General features: G+C 35.6%; 1 protein-coding gene across 2 annotated transcripts in view; it reads left to right on the forward strand.

Moving 5' to 3' along the window:
• The window catches only part of LOC131666840 (myelin expression factor 2), a 297,458-nt gene that overhangs the window by 125,423 nt on the left and 145,726 nt on the right, over positions 1 to 26,309 (forward strand). For both annotated transcript variants that reach the window (XM_058939827.1, XM_058939817.1), the window contains exon 7: positions 4,123 to 4,258. In XM_058939827.1, coding sequence (XP_058795810.1) covers positions 4,123 to 4,258 — 136 coding nt within the window. The remainder of the gene's footprint in view (positions 1 to 4,122; positions 4,259 to 26,309) is intronic.

Here is a 26,309-nt window from a genome sequence, read left to right on the forward strand (position 1 = left end):
CTACGACCCATCAGCCCGCAAGGTGCTCTTTGTTCCACCTTGCATTGCTAACATATCGGGCAACTCTTTACGTACTCCCTGCCCTGATCATACATCTTAGGCCAGTAGTACAAACGCCTAGCCCTGGAGAACGTACACTCTCGTCCTTGATGTCCTGCTGTAGGAGCATCATGGACCTCCTGGAGCACCTGGTGCCTTTTCTCCCTAGGCACCGCACAAGCTTCCACGCTTCGTCGTTGTCGATGGACCCTTCACCGTCCTCATTAGGCTTATAATGATACAGCCTCCCTCCCACTACCTTCCAAGTAGAGTGAGAGTGTGGGTCTTGGCATACTTCCTGGTATGGTTACAAATACCAGGCGTCAGTGGTCTCCGGCCGACTATTTGCCGACTATTTGCAGGCCGGCGTCTGGCACCACATTGAGATCCCCCCTTCGATATTCTATATCGAAGACATTGCCTTGCAATGCTAGCGTCCATCGCGCCAGTCTTCCCGTGGGGTTTCTCATATTGGGAAGTCATTTCAGGCAATTATGATCCGTGATGACCCTGAAGTGATGCTCTTCAATGTACGGCCGGAACTTTCCAATAGCCCATACCACTGCCAAGCACTCTTTTTCGGAGACCGTATAATTTCTATCAGCACTGTTGAGTGATCGACTGGCGTATTCTATCACACGCTCTTCTCCATCGACATCCTGCTTGAGGACTGCCCCGATCCCACTGTCACTGGCATCAGTTTGCAGTATAAACTGACCGTTAGGATCGGACGATTGCAGTATTGGGGCGGAAGCCATCGCCTCCTGCAACCTCGTGAAAGCTCGCTCTTTATCCTCCTCTCAAGAGAAACGTACATTCTTCTTTGTCAGGCGGTTTATAGGGTCAGCGATCATGGCAAAGTCGGGTATAAAATGTCTATACCACGAGGTCATTCCCATGAATCGCTTCACCTGTTTGTCAGTCCCGGGTGTTGGATATTCCAATATCGGTCGTATTTTCTCTGGATCTGGTCTTACTCCATCCTGGTTCACAAGAACTCCCAAGTACCCGACTTCCGTCTTGCAGAAGTGACTTTTGGCTTTATTTATGGTTATGCCCGCACCTGTTCTCTTTAATACCATTTCTAGGTGCCGTTTATGCTCCTCAAAGGACGACGAAACCATAATTACATCGTCAAGGTAAACAAAAGTGAATGGATCCATATCCGGGCTTATCACCTTGTCCATCAACCTCTGGAATGTCGCTCCTGCGTATGACTGTCCGAAAGGCATTCTCTTGAATTGAAAGTGCCCTAATCTAGGTACCGTAAACGCTGATATCGGACGCGATTCTTCCTTTAGGGGAATTTGATGGTACGCACTGCTCAAGTCCAGAGTAGATATGAACTTTGCATCCCTTATCCGTCTTAGAATGTCGTTTATATATGGTAAAGGGTAGGCATCCAGTTTGGTAATCGCATTTACCTTTTGGTAATTTACGCAAAACCTATATTTTCCATCAACCTTCTTTACCATTACTATTGGACTTGACCATCCGCTGATCGCTGGTTCGATTACATCTTTTTCCAGCATATCTTTAACCAGCGCGTGCATTTCCTCTCGCACTATATCAGAGACTGGGTAGTATTTCTGTTTGATGGGACAAGCATTTCCAACATTTATTTCGTGCTCAACCCCCACGGCACAGCTTAAAGCCTGACCTCCGTCAGGAATCAATCCATACGAGGTTTTCTATTTCCTCCAGCTGTATCTCCGTGGCCCCCCACAGTCCTACCAGTGCGAGAAATGCCGTACCATCAATTCCAGCCACTTCCATTGGTACTTTCACCTAGGCGTCTTTAAGCCATAACTCATCCTCGTCGGGATCCAAAACTGCGCGGAACTCTCTTATAAAGTTCGCGCCTACGTAGCAGTCATCCGTGAGCAGTGGCATAATGGTGACTCTGATTTCGTTCGTGACTCCTCCTACTTTAAAGGGGAACATCACGTGATCAATTATAGGGCATGGGCACCCATCAGCGAGCCTTGCGTCACCCGCTCTGGTCACATTCAATCCGAGTCGCATCTCCGATGCCAATCTCAACCCTAATTAACCCATGGATGAGGCGCCGGTATCATAGAGTACTCTAATTTCAAAAACAAACCTTCCTAAACGCTCGCGCAATCGTCTCTCTCTGTCGTGCGTCGATTACCTTCGACGCACAATCCTATTCGCACGAAACGGGTGTTAATACTAGTTGGGCGCCATGTAACGGGGGAGGTTATCTGAAAAATGGGAAATTTATTTAAGAACAAACTCCCACGATGCAGAGCAAATCGCCGCTCCGTTAAACACGTATGATAGTACGTGTATTCGCCTTAATGTCAGATGATTTATCCTAGTTGTCTTCTATCAAACGGAGTAGAACTCACCTTAAGTCACGTGTCTTGTGATACTCGATGAGTTTTATGTGTGAGCGACTTTACTCCTAATCTTCTTAATCCCCTAGATGTAATCAGATTAAAACCTAAGCCTTTTTCAATTACTTTAGCTACTAGAAAAATTAAATGACGAAAACGGCGAATAAATTTAACAAACCTTAATTTATAAAAATCACTATAGTCTTTGTAGGGCCGAAAGACTAACGCACGCGAATAGGATTTTACAATTAACTATGTTTAATGAGAAAGAGAGAGAGAGAGTAGATTCGAATTCTACCGCGAACTAACGCTCGACGCGAATACAAAAAATAACGCTAACACGATTAGACAAAATACCGAATGTATTTTGTATCGCATATAATGACGGAAGGTGCACCTACCATGCGGTGCAATTACGGTGATCAGCCGTAATTGTTGATGCAAAATTATCAACTGCCGCTGCCCCTCGATTAATCAGCTACGCTGCCTCGTACTGCCTCCAATTAGCTACGATACTTCTTCTGCACTGCTGCTGCTTTTTACCTCGAAAATACCGTTGCACTCACGCACGAAATTGTCCCAGAAAACTAATTATTCGGTGAAAACAAAGTGCGACACAAATCGGTGGTAAATTCGCGTTCACAGCTGAGGCGTAGCTGCTCATTCAAAAGATCGCGCGCCCCCTCTCTCTCTCTCAATTGTTAGAAATAACGTGCGAGAAGCAGAATCGTGAACGGTTCGATTAATTAAATCGACTACCGTTGCAATATATATATGAAGAAGAGTTTTCTGATCCCTCATCCGCAACCCTTTTTTCCCCTTTTTCGTCCCTTTTTCCCCTTTTTACCACTTAAATTTTTATTTTTATTTTCTAATATTTTCTAGATATTTTTTTAAAAAGTGTATGTAAAGAAACAATAATTTTAAATCTATTCACATTTAACTTTGTTTTTCTACAAGTTTTAGACGCATTATAATGTTAACTTCAAAGGTGATAAGTAACACCTACATAGAACCTAATGTTAATATCGAAAAAGCTTTAATCTTAATTAACCTTAAGAAATTTATAAACTATTAAACTATGATAATCTATGATTTCAATTCGCCACCACCGCTGTGTCATATCAAAATCTCAGTTTCTGTTTAATAAATAGAGAACCTATTCGGATTATTTGGGTTCTTGAGTTGATAGTAGCTTTTTCAAAATACATAATTCATAATAAAATATTTCTTCTTTCTATTTTTTAAACTTTGTTATCAATTGCAAGACTCAAACATTCTGAATGCTAATTTCATTCCTCTAATTTTCAAAATAATTTCAATTGCTACTGTGGAAGCTATTATTTTTCTTGTTTTGTTATTTGATTCTGGAGGGTTGACGGGAGTAACGCGCAGGAATGCGAGGCCCCTAGTTTATACGATATATGTGCTTTGTAGTTTAAAATTTAATGCTTATTGGTAAAATTTTTCAATCTAACATTTACAATTTTCTATTAACGCTATGAATACATTGTAACTTCCACGTATAATGGTGGATGGCTACATTTAATAATCACTTTAAAAAATGTACAGTTTTAACAACTATATTTTTTTTAATTGATGCAGATATTACACAACTAGAACATAAATTATTAATAAAATAATGTTAATCTGTAGTCTTTTCATATTTACTGAATTATTCTTGTAATTAATTTTTTTAATATTTATATTTTATTATTTCAAGTTACCTCCCAATACAACGTGGCAAGTACTAAGAGATAAGTGTCAAGATATTGGAGAAGTAAAATTTGCTGAAATGCGAGGTGCTGATGTCGGTATGGTACGTTTTGCATCAGAGTGGGATGCCGAACGTGCTGTATGTATCCTTTACCATGGTTATTATAGATGCTAACTTTTCATTTCTATATTATAGAAGAATTTATGAACACGTTTATATTATTAATATTATTGTTAGTTACTTTTGTCTTGAAATGGAAAAATCATTTTATTCTTAAATCCACAATACATGAATATTCAAAAATAACATTTTACTATGAGGAAAAATGTTAGTACATTTGGTTAAATTTCAATCTTCATCCATGACATCTACTAATTTTACTTAGTAGTAAATTAATATAATTTCGAAATAAGCAATCAGAATATTATAACGAGTGTGAATGATACTCGTTATGTCTCTCACTCCCTTATTTTAATTTATTAATATAAGTCAAATGTATATTACGAGTACATTTCATTCTAATTTCAGTGGGCTGAAGCAAGGTAGGTAAGAGAGAGAGATTCGGACGGAGAGAGAGAGAGAGAGAGAGACAGTTCGACTATCGAATGCGCGGACCACGAGGAGGGCGCTTGATTTTTTGAGCGCGGCAGATTCGGCAATTGTTCTTGAACGCGAGCGCACGTGTTTAGCTGTCGATACGATACTCGTGCCTTGAGCTTGTGAATCCTGGGCAGAGTGATTTAAAGTGTGCAGTGTGAGAGAACTACCGAACTGAATTATCGAGCGAGTGTGAAGTTTGTGAGTGACGGCCTCCTGCCATCGGCGCCAGCCTATTCGGGCGTATAGATTATAAACTGCTATTTGTAATTCGAGCGCCTACTGCGAGCCGACCTTCACGGGTCAACAACTTGTAAGTACTGCTGCGCATCTTACTCTCTCTCTCTCAATTCAGCTTCTTGCTTTCTTTCTCTCTCCTTTTGCTTCGCCGCTGTTATATTATTTTTGTTATTATTTATCCGTTGTCCTAATAAATAATACGCTTGTTTTCTTAACGCGCGTTTGCTTTATTCCGTCCTTCCGCCTATCTCCTCGACCTTTTAATTTTACGTTTAGGCGTGCGGGTCTAGCGCCGCGACCTGATATTGAAGCCACGACGCCCTGACAACACCTGACGAGCCGAGCTATTCCTGCCTAACCGAGCCCGGATTCTTTACCTGCATTATCCGCATATCATCATTGATTAACAATTTATTTTTATGTTAACGGGGCAGTTCTCCGTTACATTATGACTAACAAGTAAGCCTACCTAGGTGTTGTTCCCCAAGTCGCAAATATTCGACCCGTCTATTTTTTTTGTATCCGCGGAATGTTTTATTTATGGATTGAAACTACTCGTATTATATATTTTACTGTCCCTTAGATACATATAATTTTCTGTTAGATGAATTAATTTGATAATTAGTTTTCGGGGATTCTTTGGGTCGCTGATTACAAATCTGAAGTCGGAATATTAAACACTTTTATTCAAATTTGGGGCGAGCCGATGATTATGTACGAGGTGTGTTCAAAAAGTAAGGTGACTTTTCAAATTTCACGGGCAACGTACTTTCGATTATCGATTTTTTTATTTTGTTATGTTGGTACACTCTTCCCGAACATCTGTACCAAGTTTCAAGTGTATAGCATTTTTTGTTTGGTTGTGAGAGGCGTAAAGGTTATAAGTGTTTTGCGTGCTCGGTGATTTCTTGCTATCGAAAAATATGGATCAAAGGATTTGCATCAAATTTTGTGTAAAAAATAAAATAAAATGCTCCGAAACACTTGAAATGTTGACGGTGGCATACGGTGAAACTGTTCTGAGTAAATAAAGTGTTTACAAGTGGTACAAACTCTTCCAAGATGGCCGGGAAGATGCCAATGACGAGCCTCGCTGTGGACACCCAAGCACGTCAACAACTGATGAAAACGTTCAAGCAGTGAAGAAAATTTTTCTGGAAAATCGTCGAATCACTATCAGAGAAGTTGCTGAGGATGTTGGTATATCGCTTGGCTCGTGCCATGAAATTTTTTCGAACGTTTTGGGCATGAGACGTGTGTCAGCGAAGTTTGTTCCGAAATTGCTAAATTTTGACCAAAAGAACCGTCGCATGAGCATTGCTCAAGAACTGTTGAATGACGTCAACGACGACCCAGATTTACTCAAAAAGGTCATAACTGGTGACGAATCATGGGTATATGGTTATGATATCGAAACCAAAGTCCATTCGTCCCAATGGAAGAGCCCAGATGAGTCAAGACCGAAAAAAGCACGCCAAGTTCGTTCAAATGTCAAAGTTTTGCTCACTGTTTTCTTCGATTATCATGGCGTGGTGCATCAGGAGTTCTTACCATATGGACGTACGGTCAATAAACAGTATTATCTTGAAGTTATGCGCCGTTTGCGAGAAGGAATACGAAGAAAACGCCCAAAATTGTGGAAAAACAATTCATGGCTTTTGCATCACGATAATGCCCCTGCTCACTCATCTTTGCTTGTAAGAGATTTTTTGGTCAAAAACAACACCACAATCATGCCTCAGCCACCATATTCACCGGATTTGGCCCCATGTGACTTTTTCTTGTTCCCAAAACTAAAGAGACCTATGAAAGGACGGAGATTTGCAACGATTGAAGAGATAAAGACTGCATCGCTGGAAGATCTCAAGGCTATACCGAAAAGTGCTTATGAGAAGTGCTTTGAAGATTGGAAAAACCGTTGGCATAAGTGTATTGTATCTGAGGGGGATTACTTTGAAGGGGACAACATAAATATTGGTAAATAATTAAATATTTTTTCTTAAAAATACAAAGTCACCTTACTTTTTGAACACACCTCGTATGTCACTATTTTATACATATACTGTTGTGCACAGTAACACACGTGAAAAGTGATACATACGCATACTATATCATGCACAATATATCACCTGTAAAATAGTTATGTGTACAATCGTCGGCTTGCCAAATTTGCAGAAAATAATTTGAATTCATTACATGTAATTATACAAAACTAATATCCCTTCAATTAATTTTTTCTGAAACCTGATCAGTGTCTGTTATTATATTATATTAGATAAGTACTTGAGCTTATAATATTAAAATATGTTATGTTCAAAGATCATTCGAATCGGAGGTTTATGGAAATAGGGTTTGAAGATATAGCATTAATAGATTTTATGTTAACCTTTAGGCTGCAGGGAATTTCAGTACAAATTAACTTCTCAGAATATGTAAAATGTATACATAATATCACCGGATATCTCAGATAGAGTCGCTGACCTAACTGTTGATCCATATATCGACCAGCCCCGCAGGCAACGTAAAGTACAATGTAAAAAAATTCGTCTCTTTGTTATGAAGATTTGAAAGGATATTTTATGTAATTTCACGCGTTGAATATGAAAAAAAAATAATAACGAAATGATTGCAGACACCCTTGGCCTTGATAATCACCATTTGAAGATGAAATTTTATTCCTACTATAAGTCAAGTTTTTAGACGGTTTTCGTATCTAGTTTGATGTGCTGAATTCGTAAAAATAATACAAAAATTCCTGTTAATACTCAATGCTTGTAAGGGCTCTCGCTTATAGCTCGACTCGAGAGATTTAAAATAAAATGTGCGCACTTGCTGAAGGCTCACGCGTCTAAGCATGAACTATAGCACTATAGTAGTATTGGGAGAAAGGCCCAACAGACTGTAGCGCCATTACTCATTTAAATCGGCAAAACTATATTCTTTACACTCCCTCCCTTTAACAAATTAAAAAATTGTACGTTAAATAAAATAAAAGATGAAAGCAATCAAATTTGTTTAAGTTAAAATTATTTCTAAAGGCCATTGTAAGAACTAGTTCAAAACTCTACTATAATCCTCTTTTCTTTGCCCTGGCAATCTGAAACTGTTATTTTGAAAGCATACAACAAAAATATTACATTATCATTTATAACATAATTTTACATCATGTAATTTTCGTTAAAGTAACATGTTAGTAATTTTATTTCTTATGTAAACGTGAGTTTTATGGGATAGAAACTTAATCATGACGTCGGCCAAGTTTTCCGCAGTCGGTATCCAAAATACCTTGACCTTCTTCTCATCCACACATTGTTTTATAATCTCCATGAGTGTCAGCCATATGTTTTCTATGCCTTGTTTATTCTCTGGATGCTAAATGTTTCTCTATGTCATCCATATTCTGATCAAACATTTTAAGCTTATGGCTGCCGTCCATTTCAGTACAATCTCTAGCTCACCTGTTATCACACCATATGCTTACAGGGTATAGGGTTTTTCCAAGTATATATCTAACTGACTTATCCAAGGATATCAATTCTTGGCATGCATCACCCATAGTCAGATATTCTGCTTGGCAAATAGATGTCACGTATTACTGTTTATGGCTTCTTCAAGCTGTTACATCTCCAAACAGTCCACCTGTAGATGTTGAATCTTAGAAATCCCTGAAGCTTACATCTGTCAACACCTCCAGAGTCTCTGAACTAGATAAGTATTTCAGGCCAAGATTTGTGGTACCTGTCAAATATCTAAAGATCCTTTTTACATTGCTCCAGTTGCTCTCTGTTGGATCCAATTGTTTTCTCGCAAGATAATTGACAGCAAAGACTATGTCTGGTCTTGTGGCATTAGCTAGGTATATCAGACTTCCAATAGCTTCTCTGTAGGGGACTTGTTTGGTTTCGGTTGTTTCATCATTTGTTTTTATTTCAACCTTTTTGTTTCTGTGATCTACTTATCTCGTGACTATAGGTGTATTTTGAGGTTTACAGGCAGCCATGCTGAACTTTTCTAGTACCTTTTCGGTATACCGTATTGTACGGTGTATAAGACGCACCTTTTCACCGTCAAAGCTAACTCCAAAATCAGCCTACGTCTTATACACCGAATGTAAGATACTTCAAACCTACAAACCCCAAACTAACTAACCTAACTAAAACGTGTGCCTGAATAGTAGCAATTAGGCAATCCTCACTACTTATGAATATCTTTCAAAACTAGCAGATGACAAAGAGTATAGGTAAGTTTTTTATTATTTTAATAATATACACTGCCCGTCAATCACTTTTGCCATGCTTACCTCAAAATTAGGCAAACTTGAAAGTTTTGTATCTCGGTCGGAAATCATCGTATCACAAAAAACCGCAGGGCATTTTAAATGTAATTGCAAAAGCTTTCATTTAAGACGTGCAGAGACTTAAAAATGAAAATATGTGTTTTTTACAGTAAAAAAACTAATTAAAAAAATTTCAATTTTTTTAACCTCGACTTAAATCAATGCCAATTTAGAACCAGACGGTGGAGGGCAAATCGACCTGAGGGGTTCGGAGGGTAATGTCTTTCCCTTTAAAATGAGCTTCCGCGGGGTTCTATCCGATGTTTTTTAACCGAGTTACGGCGTTTTTTGTAAAAAGCAAACTTTTTTTCCAATCTTCAATTACTTCGACTTGCGTACGTTTTGGAAAAAAATTCCAAAGAGAAAAAAGTTTCATTTTGTGTCCAAGAATAAGAAAATAAAGTCAGAATAAAGAAATAGAGAAAAAATTTTTTTTCGGTGTTTTAGCGCATTAAAAAAAGAAAGGAATTTAACTTCTTTTTTACGCTTAGTTTTAAAATGTATAGGGGCGTAGTAAATCACAAAATGAGTAGTATAAATAAATTCTTTTTTATTTTTATTATTTTTTCAAATTATATTTAACAGAAAATATTAATTATTATATAAATAAACAATTGATTATTATATAAATATATAAAAAAATTGACATTTTTTTAATCAGTTTTTTTACTGTAAAAAACACATATTTCCATTTTTAAGTGTCTGCACGTCTTAAATAGAAGATTTTGCAATTACCTTTAAAATGCCCTGCGGTTTTTTGTGATACGATGATTTCCGACCGAGATACAAAACTTTCAAGTTTGCCTAATTTTGAGGTAAGCATGGCAAAAGTGATTGACGGGCAGTGTATAGTAAACGTACTTTATGTCTGAGGTTGATAAAAAATACCTACGATAGTACCTATATGCCACTTGAGATAAAAAAATGTCGCATAATATACTAGATAATTAATACGAGATTTTTTATAAAAACGATATTTTTGTTGCATCGTTTATTTTATTATAATTTTGAAAGTATTTTTTGAAGTAAGAGACTGACTTGAATTCTAATATGAGCGAAGCTAACAAACAAAAATCGTACACAGCGGGCTACAAATTGAAGGTGATCAAATTTGCTGAAGAACATGGCAATAGAACTGCCGAACGTCATTTCGGCCCATCACCGACGGAAAATACTATAAGGCTTTGGTGTTCTCAGAAGAGTAATTTGATAAAAATGCATAAATCAATGCGTGCACAACATGGTAAAAAAGCAAAGTGGCCTATTTTAAAGGATGAAGTTAAACAATGAATTGAAAATAATCGTTCCAAAGGCTTAGCTGTTTCAACAAAAATGATACGCATACATGCACAAAAAGTAGCTTTAAAAAGTCAAATAAATGATTTTAATGGAGGTCCGTCATGGTGTCACCGCTTCATGAAACGCAATGGTTTAGCTATGCGAGTGAAAACAAAAATTTGTTAAAAAATGCCAAAATAGTACGAAAATAAAATTCTCTCTTTTCACCGGTATATAGTTCACCGTAGACAAGCAATGAATTTTGAAATCGGACAGATAGCAAATATGGACGAAACACCTATGACCTTCGATGTTCCGTCAAATAGAAGTGTTTCGAAAAAAGGACTAAAAACGATTATGATAAAGACAAGTGGTCATGAAAAATCCCACTACACCGTGGTTCTTGCTTGCTGTGCTGATGGTGGAAAGCTACTTCCAATGATCATTTTTAAACGTAAAACTATGCCTAAGGATAAAATACCGACAGGTGTAATAGTGCATGTACACCCAAAAGGATGGATGGATGAAGGTGGTATGAAAATTTGGATTGATAAAGTCTTGTGTAGAAGACAAGGCAGCTTCTTGAAGAAAAAAGCACTTCTGGTTCTTGATCAATTTCGGTCTCATTTGTTAGATTCTGTAAGACAAAAATTTCATCAAAATTCTACACAATTGGTAATCATACCTGGTGGATTCACTTCAATACTTCAACCACTCGATGTTTCATTAAATAAACCGTTTAAAGTTTTTATGAGAGAAAAGTGGAACGACTGGATGATGGACTCAAATGTGCATAAGTTCACTCCGTTAGGAGCTCTTCAACGACCCACTATCACTCAAGTTTGTGAATGGGTCAAAGAATCATGGTCCAAAGTCGATGCGAAAATGGTTAAAAAATCTTTTTTGAAATGTGGTGTCAGTAATGCTGTAGATAGTTTCCAAGATCATCTTCTTTATGAATCAGATATACATGAAGATGAAGTCTCTTCAGCTGAAGATAATTCCGAATAAATAATTTAATCAAATGACTCCAACAGCGAATTCGACTGCGACACAAGTACCGATTTAGAGAGCGAAAATTTATAAATTTGAATAAGGCAAAAAATAAAAAAGAAAACACAGAAAAACTTAAAAAAAAACAATAAAAAATTAAAAAAAAAAACAAAAAAAAAACAACTAAAAACAAAAAAAATTTTTAAATACAAAAAGAAAACTAAAAAAATTAACAACAAAATACAAAAAACTTAAAAAAAAAACAAAAAAAATAAATAAAACAGAACATAACAAACAAAAATAAATACAAAAAAACAACGAAAAATATTTAAAAAATGCAAAAAAAACTTTAAAAAACAACAAAAAACAACAAAAGAAAAAATAAAAAAACAACCAAAAACAAAAAAAAAAGAAAATGTCTCTTTCGGTTGTCTACCTCCCCGTGGTAAGAGATAGGCAACGGCAATGTATCTAATCATCGTCGGCTAACAGATATCAATATTTTTTTATCATCCCGTAATTAACTTTAATTTACAAAAAAAACGTACTTTATTACAATTAAATGAATTTGTTTCCTCAAGACTATATTTTTATCAAAATTTTCATTTTTCTCAAAATGTGTCTTCAAATTTTGGGGTGCGTCTTATACACCGGAAAATACTATCTGCTTGATCTATTATAATGCTCTTTTCTTCTTTGTTTCTTTGAATACTCATTCCTAGAAAGCTTTTAAGTTTCCATTTCTTTGGGCTTACTTTCAAACCATAGTGAGACTTCTTTATTTTACACACCTTAAGTTTTGTTCCTTCTTGAGTTTCAAAGCCATCAGGAATTTCCATGTAAACCTACTTTTGTAATTCTCCATTTAGAAGTGCCTATTTGACGTCCATCTGACGCATTTCTAAATCTTCTTTGTTGGCTATGGAAATAGCTGTTCGTACTCGTATCAATGATAGTCGTGAAACTGGTGCATATGTTTGCAAAACTGATATCGTGAATTTTTGTGTTTTGCTTCTTGTGACAGGCCCTTCATATTTGTCTTTTTGTTCGTTTTTGGATCCTTCTTCATTATTTTGTTATTTGTCTCCAGAGTTTCTTTTCTGGGTCTCCCTCTCTTTCTTAGAGTTGATTTAGATATGTCTGTACCTGGATTTTCTTGATTGTTAGCTTTTTCGATATTATTAAGTTTTTCTGCTTCTTTTTCTTCGGATGTTTCGAAGACAATTGGCTCATCTGTCTCACAGTTATTCTGTAATTGTTTGTCGTTTGTTTGGTTCATATTTTGATTTTTCTGGTATAAGTTTTTGTATACCAATCTCTCAACGAAACTCACTTGTCTAGATTCTATAAATTTCCTGGAGTCAGGATGTCATAAGATATATCCAGTATTTGTGTGGCTTACTATTACTGTTTTTATAGACATATTATTGAATTATGTATCGGTTACTGGTAGTTTGACAAACGCTATACTGCCAAACCTTATGTATTCTAAATGGCTTCTAGCTGTTGATGAGAATTTCACAAATGAAATTTCATATTTGACAGACTTGTGAGGTGTGTTGTTGTAATAATAAACTGCTGCATAAGTTGGAAGTTCCCAAAAATTGGTCGGTAATCCAGAATCACATATCCGTGCTCTGATCGTTCTCTGAATGGTTTTGTTAAACCTTTCAGCAATTCCATTCAATTATGGTGTGTAAGATGACCACTGTCGGACTCTATTCCTTCATTTTTCATTATTTCAGTGAACTGTCCACCGGTGTATTCTGTGCCTCTATCTGATCTGACGTTGCAAACTTTTTCATTTGTACCTAACATATTTCTTGTAGACTAAAAGGCTCTTGAAAGCGTGACCTACTCGTACTTCGTCTTTTGACTTCAGACAGAATGTTTGGGCATAACATGAATAATCATCTACAAATGTTATTATATTTATCTTTTGCCCAGGCCATGAAATCGGTTTAATTGGTCCCATAATATCTGTGTGAAGTAATTGAAATGGTCTTTCAGCTCTTTGTCTTTTCTGTTTAAATGGGAGCTTTTCCATCTTTGTCAGTATGCATACTTCACATTCTTTGATTGAATCTTCGAATTTAATATTTTACAGAACTTTGTTTTTTTCTGCAGCATCTTCAGGTACGTTAACGAAGCGTAACCTAATCTCATATGCCACAGTAAACCTTCGCTCGATTTAATCTCAGAAATCTAATTTGCTGGTAAACTCTCGAGTATTTCTTTTAAATTTTCTGCTTTATTTAATTCGTCTATGTTCAGTGTTTTGTAACTACGAGTTACAAAGTCACCGCTCCTCTCTTCTGGTGTTCGTTCTATATTATTTGTTTCAATGAACTTTTCAAGTTTCTCTCTCCTAATCGCAAATTCTTCTGGTTTTGTATGGACGTGTTTTGGATTTTCTCCCTCCCGAATCTGAACATCGTTTTGCTCTTTCATCAGTCTGCGATTGTTTTGAAGACTCGTTTTCTATTGCTATATACGCAACGCAACTTTAATTGTCATACTCATGTAAGATTTGATCACTTTTACTATTCGACTTTTTAGCTTCAAATTTGACAACCCAGTTTGATTTTTCATAAACTCCTTCAAAAATTGTCTTATCATTATTTTCATTGTAAACTCTGAATATTTTATCGTCAAGGTAAATACTAAATCCCGCATCTGCTAGTTTTCGTAAAAATAGTAGATTTTCAGAAACATCTTTTGCTGCTATAACATTTGTTAATTTTATATGACTCCCATTTCATTTATCATTTTTTATCAAAAGATTGTCTCTACCATCAATTACTATGTCAGCAAAGTCATTTTTGTTTGAGCTTTTAATTACTCCATTTTCAGATACTTAAAAATTGGTTAGTATAAAACTTTTATTAACAATTTGTTTGGTCGCTCCTGAATCTGCTATAAACTCAATATGCCTCTTCTTATTGGGATTAGTATTAGTAATGAATTTGTTATCTTGACTTTCATCGTGCTCCTCCTACTCTTCCTCGTCCAAATACTCATCTTGATCGATTGATTGGAACTGATCCTCGTAGTACTCAGCTTATCTAACAGTTGAGTGGTTCCTCGAACCTCTCCTGTTACCTCTGCCTCTATTGTTTCCTCTGTTGCTGCCTCTACCACCGCCTCTTGATATTCCTCTGCCTCTTGCTTGATTGCCTCGATTGCTTACAGAGTTTCTGCTTCTTAAGCCTTGCATAGGCGTAAAACTCTTTTTGTTAGGTGGACCATACGTGCCATATACCTCGTTCTCATTATTGAAGATTCGCTTAATTGGTCTTTGAGGTTGACGGTCGACAGAACATTAGCTTTCCTTATGATCTGTTATTTTTTGGCAGTTATTGCAGAACCAGTATTCGGTATCCTTTAAAGGACATTGTTGCTGCCAATGTCCACTCTTATTCCATCTATAGCACCCAAAGCTGCTTCTAGATTTCTGAGATACTGCTCTTGACGCTCTTGGTTCTTTGTTTTTCTTCGTTCTAGACTCAGTATCATTGTCTTCTTGGATATGACGCATAGCTCTTCTTAAAGCATCCGTATTCATTTCATTTCTTGTTGTTGTAATAACAGCTGAGTCTGTTCGTCTTATTTCAAGCATCACTCCAATTATGGCCTAAAATAAGACGCTTTTCTTGAGCTGTTAATTTTACTGGATCATCATTTAATGCATGTTCTTGAATGATTTGGTCAAATCTTTTGCAGAACGTATGAACCCTTTCATCTGCGTTCATCCTTAAATTGTAAAGCTTGGTTCTTATGGAGGTTGGAGTTGAGCTGACCTCACCTTTTCTGCTGTCCCTCAGTTTGTTTAATATCTCCATTAGCTCTGTCATGCCTAGGATTTTCTAGTGATATTCTTCGACAATATGATTAATGATAATATTTTTGACAGTATTCTTTCTCAATATTATATCATTTTCTGACTAATTAGTTCGTTTACGTACATTAGGATTAACTAGATCCAGGAACGTACAGTTGGTCAATTCAGTTTTTAAACAATCTAACCAAACTTCAAAACTTGTTTTCGAAGTCAGTTTATATGTTCTCTGTATTTTCGGTCTCCACATGGTATTCTTTGTATTTAATTTTATTTCAGCAATTGGGTTTACTCTCTGCTCCGATTCTAAAGCTTTCAGTCTCGGTTTCTCAAACTCCAAGCTAATTTTTTAGATGAATGTTAATTTATCAACAGCATCCTCCATAATACTCATTGATTGTTCATCTAGATTATTTATTTGAATGCTCCTAGCAATATCATGAGCGTTGGCTATAGCCCATTGTAATTATTCTATTTTGTCTTAGGCAGATATGTTTCTGGTCACAGTACTGGAATTACTCAAAATATTCAACGAATTCTACGCGTTGGTCCCACTCGTTGCGATTGAAGTTTTGAAATAAAATATTCAATTATTACCTGGGCTTATTAACTCTACTCAACTCAAAGAAAATGTCAGATCTAACTTCCTCACTCTTCCTAATAAAACTTTATTCTTACATTGGGTATTCCAAGTAGTATGGATCGCTACACCATTCCTCATTCGCATATACTCCTCATATTGTTGCCTGATAGCATCCTCATCATTGTTATTAGTCATCTGTTCCAGGATTAAGAAACATTTTCAAATTAGTATATATATTTTTTTTTTATTGATCATCATTATGGTCGATTTATATTTATCGCTATACTTTCAACTCAAGATAGATATTCCATTCAAACCAAAAAAAAATCTCTAAGTTTTCTCATTTTATGTACAAATTCCTCAGAATTTTGGTACTCTCTTTTAATTTTTATATTGTAATCTATACTCAATAGATACCAGGTGATACTCCTCTTAACTAATAGAGTAATATTTCGTGCTTCTGAATTAAAACAATCGAAATAGATTGTTTCAATTCTTTCACCGTACCCATCATACATGCACACCTCTCGCCGATGGTCGACTCCACGAGTTACCGTGAAAGTCAGTCGGTTTTGGGCTGTGCAAGCACATGTATGAGTCACGAATAGAGTTATCTAATCTCTCTAGTCAGTGCTTAAACTTCACTAAATTTTTAGTTCCACCTGAACAATGACCCCAGAACTACAAATAGTAAATCTCAAATTCAATTTTATATCAAGATTTAAAAAATTGTTATGAGCAAGATATACGAGGTATGATCAAAAAGTAAGATGAATTTTTATTTTTCTCAAAAAATTTTTATTTATTCATCAATTTTTATTTTATCTGCTTCAAAGTAATCCCCCTCGAATATAATGCACTTGTGCCAACGCTTTTTCCAATCCTCAAAGCATTTCAAAAAATCATTTTTTGTGATCTTGTTCAGTTCATCCTTCGATGCCGTCTTTATCTCCTCAATCGTGGCAAAACGCCGTCCTTTCATGGGCCTCTTCAGTTTTGGGAACAAGAAGAAGTCACAGGGGGCCAGATCTGAGGAATACGGTGCCTGTGGCATCGTTACTGTGTTGGTTTTAGCCAAAAATTCGCGCACAAGCAACGATGTGTGAGCAGGGGTGTTATCATGGTGCAAAAGCCAATTTTATTTTTCCACAAATTCGGACGTTTCTGGCGGAATGCTTCGCGCAAATTGCGCATAACTTGCAGGTAATATTCCTTATTTACTGTTCTACCCTGTGGCAAGAACTCATGATGCACCACGCCCCTGCAGTCAAAGAAAACTGTAAGCAAAACCTTTACATTTGATCGAACTTGGAGTGCTTTTTTTGGTTTTGGTGATCCAGAATGCCTCCACTGGGACGATTGAGTCTTAGTCTCGACGTCATAAACGTATACCCATATTTTGTCACCTGTTATAACCATGTTAAGTAAATCTGGATCATCGTTGACGTCATTTAGTAGCTCTTGGGCGATGCTCATGCGACGTTTCTTTTGGTCGAAATTGAGCAATTTCGGAACAAACTTCGCTGACACACGTCTCATGTCTAAAACACTCGTCAAAATTGATTGGCACGAACCAAATGAGATGCCAATATCATCAGCAATTTCTCTAATGGTGATTCGACGATTTCCCAACACTATTTTCTTCACTTCTTCAACATTCTCATCAGTTGTTGATGTGCTGGGGCGTCCAGAACGAGGTTCGTCGTCGGTGTCTTCTCGGCCTTCTTGGAAGAGTTTATACCACTTTTAAACATTTTTTTTGGCTTAAAGTAGACTCACCGTATGCCATTTTCAGCATTTCAAGTGTTTTGGAACATTTGATTCCATTTTTCACACAAAATTTAATGCAAACTCTTTGATCCATGTTTTTAGACAGCAGCAAATCGTGGAGCACGTAAAACACTTCTAACCTTGATGCCTCTCACAAACAAACCAAACATACTACAAAGCTGAAATTTGGAACGTATGTTCTAGACGAGTGTACCGACATAACCAAATAAAAAAGTCGAAGATCGAACGGACGTAGCCCGCTAAATTTCAAAATTCACCTTACTTTTTGATCACACCTCGTATGTTTATATTTTTCATTTAACTGACTTACTAAATTTGTCTCATCTCAGTATGTTGTGGTACAACGATCACTTTTGACTCCCTCCCTTTTTTTTAACTCATGATCCTTTTGACTCATTTCAAAAAGATAAACTCAAAATCTTTTCGACTCATTACGAAAAGATAAACTCATTCTTTTTAACTTATTTCAAAAAGATATTCACAACATTCAGACAACCTTTTTTTTTTATTTTTTTATTTATTTTTTCATGTAATCAATTCTTGACTTGTTGAGAATATTTAATTGTATTTATGAGATGAGATATATTCACTCTAATATCATTTGATTTCAATCACAACTCTCGTCATTTAAAATAAGTACTCATTTCTCTATATAAATTTTGTTAGCTTGGTTGTTATTGTGAGCCCCTTCATACATCTACACAGAGAGTAAAATGTAGCATGCGGGGGACCAGGGACACTACAACTCACATACCGGCCAGGGAAATATTCACGAGAATCGTCACGAGCTCCCTCCGTAATGTATAAGAGCAAGCCCTCGGCTTTTCCAGAAACGACAATCGTAAAATGCTGTATTACGCTTCAATTCAAGGAGCCAAAGCGCGCACAATAAAGACCATGACACACCCGAATGTAAGGCGCCCGAGATCTCCACGAAGTCAGTCGGCGTGTACGCGCGTAATCAACAAAGAACAAAAGAAAGCCAATATCATGTGATAATTAAAAAAACTCAAATTTAAGCGCAGATTTTGCCTAAAAACTTTCTATATTTTTATTACTATAAGGGCAAAAAAAAGGTTGGAAAAGGGGAAACATTGAAAGTGAAAGTGCATAAAAATTCTGGCCAAAACACGCGAACGACCTTTTACGTGAGCCCTCGTTGACACGCCGAACATGTAACGACATGCTACGCTTGGCCTTCCCTTGCACCCGATCGTCCCTGATTCTCAGATTTCCTATTTTCGAGGATATATTAACAAAAACTCAAATTTCATTTGTCATTCCATTTTTTATCACATTTTAACAATTTATGTATTATGCAAATGCATGTTAATTTTTTAATAATCATTACCTTACTGTAATTTTTTTTAAATATTTTGTTAAACACAATTCTTTATTTGTTTAACTATTTATACTCTTTATAATATTGATAAAGAACGAATGACATGAAATTTATCTTTTATAAAATCGTTTAAAACTCACTTTTTTCAAATTTCCTGTCGACCTTTGTTGTGTCTAGTAGCACGTCGAAATGTAAACACTAGCGCTTTCTCTTTTGAGTCAGCTTGCCGGTCCGCTCTGATCTTTTGTTTCGATAGGTGATGCAGGACTAATTTTTCACTGATCTTCGATTAGCAGTTTAACTATTTCACACTGTCCTAAGATTATAATCACCAGATTATTTTATTTTTACTTTTCAAACTCCGTAGATTACTACCACGCTTTTAACCACGCTCTGCTACCATGTAGAACTCTTAGTCCTTTTATTATTTATTAATTAACGTAGAGTGATAGGACTGGTGATTATAATAGATGGAATAACTTTACGATACAACACAAATATATCTTTGGACACTTTAGATTTATTCTCACAAATATTCTGATTATCTCAATGCTTGTAAGTGCTCTCGCTTATAGCTCGACTCGAGAGATTTAAAACAAAACATGCGCACTCGCTGAAGGCTCGCGCGTCTAAGCATGTACTATAGCATTATAGTAGTAGTAGGAGAAGGGACCAACAGACTGTAGTGCCATTACTCATTTAAATCGGCAAAGCTATATTCTTTATAAAAAGGCTGTCGTATGAATTTTGATGTGGTAAATATGTAAAATTCAGTTCAATGTTAAAAATGTTTCGAGAAATTAAAAAACTACTTATTATGTATTCAGGACATCAAATTTGATCTGAGAACTTCAAATATTCTGTCTCTAGAGCGACCTCCCCCGCAGCTAAAAAGTTAACATATTTAAGGTCGATAGGTTAGAAAATTTACATGATAAAAAATTATAATATTCCGACTTCAGATTTGTAATCAGCAACTCCAAAAATCTCCACGTATAAATTTTTAAGGTCATATATCTTTTTTCTGTAAATTCGAATCAGCCATCAGATGTTACGATTTAAATGAATCATTGCCAAAACCACTATTACACGAATATCTTCTTCATTGTAATTACGACGTTCTCTAACCCGTACCAGTTGCCCTTGTTGAGCTCTACGGTAAATTTCACGAATTATTGTATGACTCGTATGTCTCTTGTAGGGATGTTGATTTCGATAAAGAGCAGCAGCTTGTCGGTAATTACGCCTACATTTACCAAGAACCAATAGAATATCAACCCTTTCAGCCGCTGAGTAATCAGCCATAGTGAAAATTTTGATTATAACAAAGTAAAAAAAAATGAGATAATTTTTCTGTAACTATTAAATTTAAGAAGAAAACAATGTTAAAAAAAAATATAATTAGTTTAACTATTCAATAGGTAGTGCTATATTAAATATAAACTGTATGTAACAATAAGCAGGGGTCAAAGTCAATACGAAAAATTATTTTTAACTGAATCAATTATCTACTTTAGTAATAAATAGGGGACAAATTAATAATGGAGAATCAGAGAATTAATTAATTTAATTAATAAATTTTACAGAGACATCGGTTTGGCAAAAATACAATTTTTTTAACATTTGACCTTTAATTGACCTTCTCAGGTCACAAATATAAACTTGAAATATCATTTTGGATGTAATTTTTCCCGCTCTACACGATTTCGGGGTCAAAAATAGGGGTTCCCATTAAAACAAGAACTTTGACCTTCAGATGACTTTGAAAAACGTTTTAAGGGTCAAAATTGATGGTAGCATTTGGTGGTCCCCTCTGTCCTCTGCATTTTTTGTAGAGGTCATTTTTTGATAACGTTTGTTTTTACTAGGTTATGCGCGTGGTCGGATTAAAATGAAACACATTGTATATTATACCAAATTAAGCGGCCGATACCAATACGGCTGTAGTTGCAAGTATCCGCATTATATTTTTAAAGGGCGGTTTCAGGAGGCGTCGACATTCCCACGACTAAATAATGTTACAAGCGAAACGACGCGAATCTGCGGCAGACTTGTAGAAGTCAATAGCACTGTTAAACCACGGTGGTCCTGAACCAACTTTAAATAGCATGGAAAAGCACCACGAAAAAGATCATTGGGTTCGATTCAGAAACACAAAATGTAAGCTCATTTAAATTTTTACAGAATTTCTGAGGGCCGTTTTTGAAAAAACTCATTTTTGAAAAAAGAAATATAAAAAAGTGAAAAAAAATCACGTTTATGTCAATTTTTTTCACGAAAAAAATATTTGCAACGTCTAAATATATTTTTCGAAGCTTAAGTAAAAGTAGTTTTTCTAATTGGTATTCAAATAAAAAATTATTTTTACAAAAAATTCTCTATTAGCATAAATGATACGTTGGAAAATAGAAATAAAAATGACAATTGAGTTTTTGTAATAAATATATTCTTCATAAAACACATAATAAATAAAATAACTTCATATAGTAACGCATAACAATTATATAAGGCACATATATAACACAGTTTATAGTTTTCGAGAATAGATTTCTAATTGATCGATCACTTATATGTGCCTCGAATTGTATTCTTGAACGGCTCTTAACAATTTTTCGGCATAGTTTGGATGAGACTCATGAACTTTATATTTCGCCCAAATACTTTGAAAATCGGAATGCAATGACTCCAAAGCTTGTTCGCTGTAGAAACCAAGACCTCTCCCAACTTTGGCACAAAAATCAGGTACATGAAAAAAAACTGCATGAACTTTCGGCGTGATTGAAATATCCAAAGCAATATAACTACTTCTAAGCTTAGCGATACAAGACCGAAAATCAGGTTTAAGCACAGAAGAAAAACAAGAGTCAACCACGATTCGGAAATTTTGTAAGCACTGAACGTATTTCAAGCAATTGATACAACATTTCGCTCGTAATAAATCAACACTATTCAAAAGTTTCTTACAAGAATTTCCGGCAAATGCTGGACTACCGTGCACGAATTCACGAGTTACATTACAATCGTGAGCCCACTGTAAGCTGTCTTTTTCGCAACAAGAGAGCATATCTTTATATACAGTATTTACAACGCCAATTAAAAGGTGTAATTCTGGTGGTGGTATTATATCAATGATTTTCTTATTGTTGTCTTGTGATGAAAACACTGGGTTATCTGTACAGTTATTATAATTTTTAGCATTTGTTTTAATACTTCCCTTTTTCTTCCAGGAACAAGCACTATTTTCACAATTTTGAATAGTTCTATAAACTCCACATTCATTGAGATTATTTTTCGATGCAGTGCACCACGTACAAGGATGCATGCTTGAGTGTGCCATTATACCTGTTAGAACATTTGCTAATTTTCAGTCCGTCGCTATTGTACTTTCAATATTTTTAATCTTCAAAAGTTGCCATAACATCAAAGCATTTTCATAATTTTCTTGTGTGTGTGCGACCAAGCCAAGCAATAATATTTTTTTCACACCTGTATCTTTAAACTACTTTGCAGCAATACCATCCCTATAACTTTGCCGTGTATTTTTTCTTGTTTCTATAATACTGTCATCGTCGTTTTGTATTGAAAGAGAGACTTTTAAGAAACCCCCACCTCCGTCTATTCCGAATTTCAAGTGTTTATTATTAATATTTCTTTTTTCTACAATTGTGCTTACTAATTTTTCAACATTGTTACAAAATACGAGGGTTTGGGAGGAAATAGTTCTTTTTCCATTCGCTATATCTGTTATATCACAGTTTTTGACTTCAAAAAAAGAATGGAGTGTGTGATTTAGTTTCTGTAATTTAGTATTCAGGTTGGATTCGAAAAATTTTCTATTATTCGTTGCAACTCGAATAGCTCTAGCACAACGTTTAGCTTTGTTTGATGATAAATTGAGATCTATTGAAATTTTGTTAAAGTCTTCAGCCGAAATTTGTCGACAAAGTTTTTTACCTTTTGGCTCAGATTTATTAACTTCTATTCGCATTCTCTTTCTGTGAGTTTGGGATAATGCTACTAGTTTACCTTTATCAAACGATGTATTTGTTTCTTCTGTTATGTTTTTAATCAATTTACAAGCCAAATGTTCCTTTTCTTTCAAGGTCAAATCTTGTGTGACACGTTCTATTTTTTTATAGTTCATAACTTTTCGACAAATATGTTTTCGTCCATAAGTGTAATTCCGTTGACACTTGGCACATTTTCTTTTCTCTTGGTTTGCAGTGTCATTTTTATTAGATGTAGCACGATTTGATCTTCCAATCATACACAAGCCGCACTGACAACTATTACCATCAACATTCCTCGTATTACGAATAACTTTTTTGAAACCAGAATAATCTGGCAAAGTGATTTTAATTGTACTATCACCATTTTCTTTTTTCTTCGCAGCACGATATACTTTAATTTTACATGAACTACAAATAGCACTGGGTAAATTAACATCATTAACATCATAACTGCAAACTTTTTCAATCTTTAACAGTAATGCACCAGCAAAATCCCTCAAATCATTTTTCTTTTGTAAACACAACAAACATATTTTCGATCGATTTTCTTCGTGGGTTAGAGCGTGACTTTTTATTTTATGCATATTCGCGAAAGACTACAATACTTCTCATGCATTGACGCGATCAAAACAGAGAAATAACTTCCACAACACACCTGACAATCGAGTGCGACGCTCTGTTTCAACATTTCGACGAAGACTGATATATTGATACGCACTATAATGAAAAGATGTACATCATTTATGCTAATAGAGAATTTTTTGTAAAAATAATTTTTTATTTGAATACCAATTAGAAAAACTACTTTTACTTAAGCTTCGAAAAATATATTTAGACGTTGCAAATATTTTTTTCGTGAAAAAAATTGACATAAACGTGATTTTTTTTCACTTTTTTATATTTCTTTTTTCAAAAATGAGTTTTTTCAAAAACGGCCCTCAGAAATTCTGTAAAAATTTAAATGAGCTTACATTTTGTGTTTCTGAATCAACCCCATGATTTTTTTCGTGGTGCTTTTCCATGCTATTTAAAGTTGGTTCAGGACCACCGTGACACGTTAACCCGCCACCAATAATGCCGAACATAACAGCCAATTATAACTTGCGCAGGGACCGGCAGTTTTATAGTACACGATCATATATACAACTGACGCTTTCAAACAGGCGAGAGAGAGAGAGAGAGAGAGAGAGAGAGAGATTTTCTGTATAATATTTTCTATATTATCTGATGTGATGCTGCCTATTTTCGTTTCTAGATGTCGTCTCTCCTTGTTACAGTGGTTTCATTCAAAAAAATGTTGGCTCTACGTCATCCCGTCCATGTCTGCTGTATTTACAATCAGAGCTGCTTACTTTTCCTCTGTCGTTTAAGTATTTTTTTTAGTATCGATGGCTGGTAAGAAACTGGGACACAGAAACGTTTCCTTCCCTAAATTTCCTTATCGTCCACGTTTTCTGGTCGTTGATGAGACGTCTCGTCCAAATATCGGTCGTATATAACCTTCATCGGTTATTCCATTCTGTTATTGTCTTTTTTTTCTCTTCCGCAGCTTCTGTTCTTGTTACATTTTGATTTCGTTCGTATACGCGATTCCATTCTCTAGTGAATAAGTCTACGAGGTCTGTCCCAAAAGTATCTGACCTACCTCGATTTCTCACCACTTGATTTCATCTTCGTCATCTGAGGGATAGGAACCTTCAAAGTACTCCTCATTTGATTGAATAAGATGCTCATATCGATGTTTCCACTTATTGAAGCATTCTTGAAAGTTAGACTTTGGAATCGCCTTTAGTGCATTCGTCGCATTAGTTTTAACAGTCTTTTTATCGTTGAATTGATATCTCTTAAACGACATTTTCAATCGAGGAAATAGCCAAAAGTTGCAGGGAGCTATATCAGAACTGTATGAAGGCTGGTGGAGCTACGCAACACTGTGTTTCAATAAATACTGCACAAGGTTTTTGATGCGTGCGTTGGAGCATTGTTGTAATGAACAAGCCAGTCACCGGTTTCCCAAAGTTTTTCAAAACTTTAGCGCAGTTCACTTTGTTGATTGAATCGCCTGTAGGAGCATACTCGTATTCGTGGTGCACAACGCCTTTATAATCGAAAAAAATAGATCAGAACGAGGATCACTGTCAACAGATGTACGATCACTTTTGATCCGCCTATACCACTCTTTTATTTGTGCTTTGCCCATACACTTATCTTTAAAGGCCGTTTGCAACATTTCAATAATTTCCGCACAACTTTTACCAAGATTAACCTCTTAACTGGCAAAACTTTTCTAACTTTTCGTGTCAAAACTTGCAGTCACAATTCATACTTCTAGATGCACATGAATATGGTTTCTAAGGATTTTGAGACCCGCTGAATCCATTTCCATAGTTATTTTTAACCAACAACCAACCTAAAGCGTTCAAAATAGGGGTTGAAGGGAGTAAATTTTGATTGTTTTTTTTTTTTCTTGAATCTTAAACATTTTACGGCCAGTTATTAGTTTTTTTTTATCATTTATTGTTCAATTTATCATTTACAATAAATATATTTTCATTTGCGGAAGAATGATCAGAAAAAACCATTTTATGATCACAAAAGCAATTTCCTCGTTTCAAACTCTACTTTCCATTCGTTGATTTTGTAGCCTAATGTAATGATGGAAATAGAATCAATGCACTCAATAACCCTTATAAACATTAATTTGTTATAACTACATGCATAACTATGTATAATATCGACGGATTCAATCGAAGCTAAAAAAAATATTAGAGGAAGCTTTAATGCAAATCGTGAGAAGATTGAGATCAATTGGTTTGGACGTTGCCGCGGATAAAACTAATTATATGCATTTTAATTCTGAAGGTATTTTACCGGACGAATCTGCGATAACCATAGACGATGTAACGATAGAATCGGTTGAAACAGTTAAATTTTTGGGTATCTACTTCGACTACAAACTAACTTTCGATATACACTTGCGGTACTTACATGAGAAAGTAAACAGAGCCCTCAACATTATAAAATTCCTTAGAGGTACTTGGTGGGGATCTGATCCCTCAACTCTTATCACCTTTTACAAAAGTTATGTTCGATCTACTGTTGACTACGGATCTTTCATATATTATCCTGTACAAAAGCTAAGGAAAGAAAAGTTAGAACGAGTACAGTTCTGTTCTATACGCATG

Source organism: Phymastichus coffea, unplaced genomic scaffold (genome assembly GCF_024137745.1).
Source record: "Phymastichus coffea isolate CEN01 unplaced genomic scaffold, Cenicafe_Pcof_1.1 PCOF00004, whole genome shotgun sequence".
NCBI classification, from domain to species: domain Eukaryota; kingdom Metazoa; phylum Arthropoda; class Insecta; order Hymenoptera; family Eulophidae; genus Phymastichus; species Phymastichus coffea.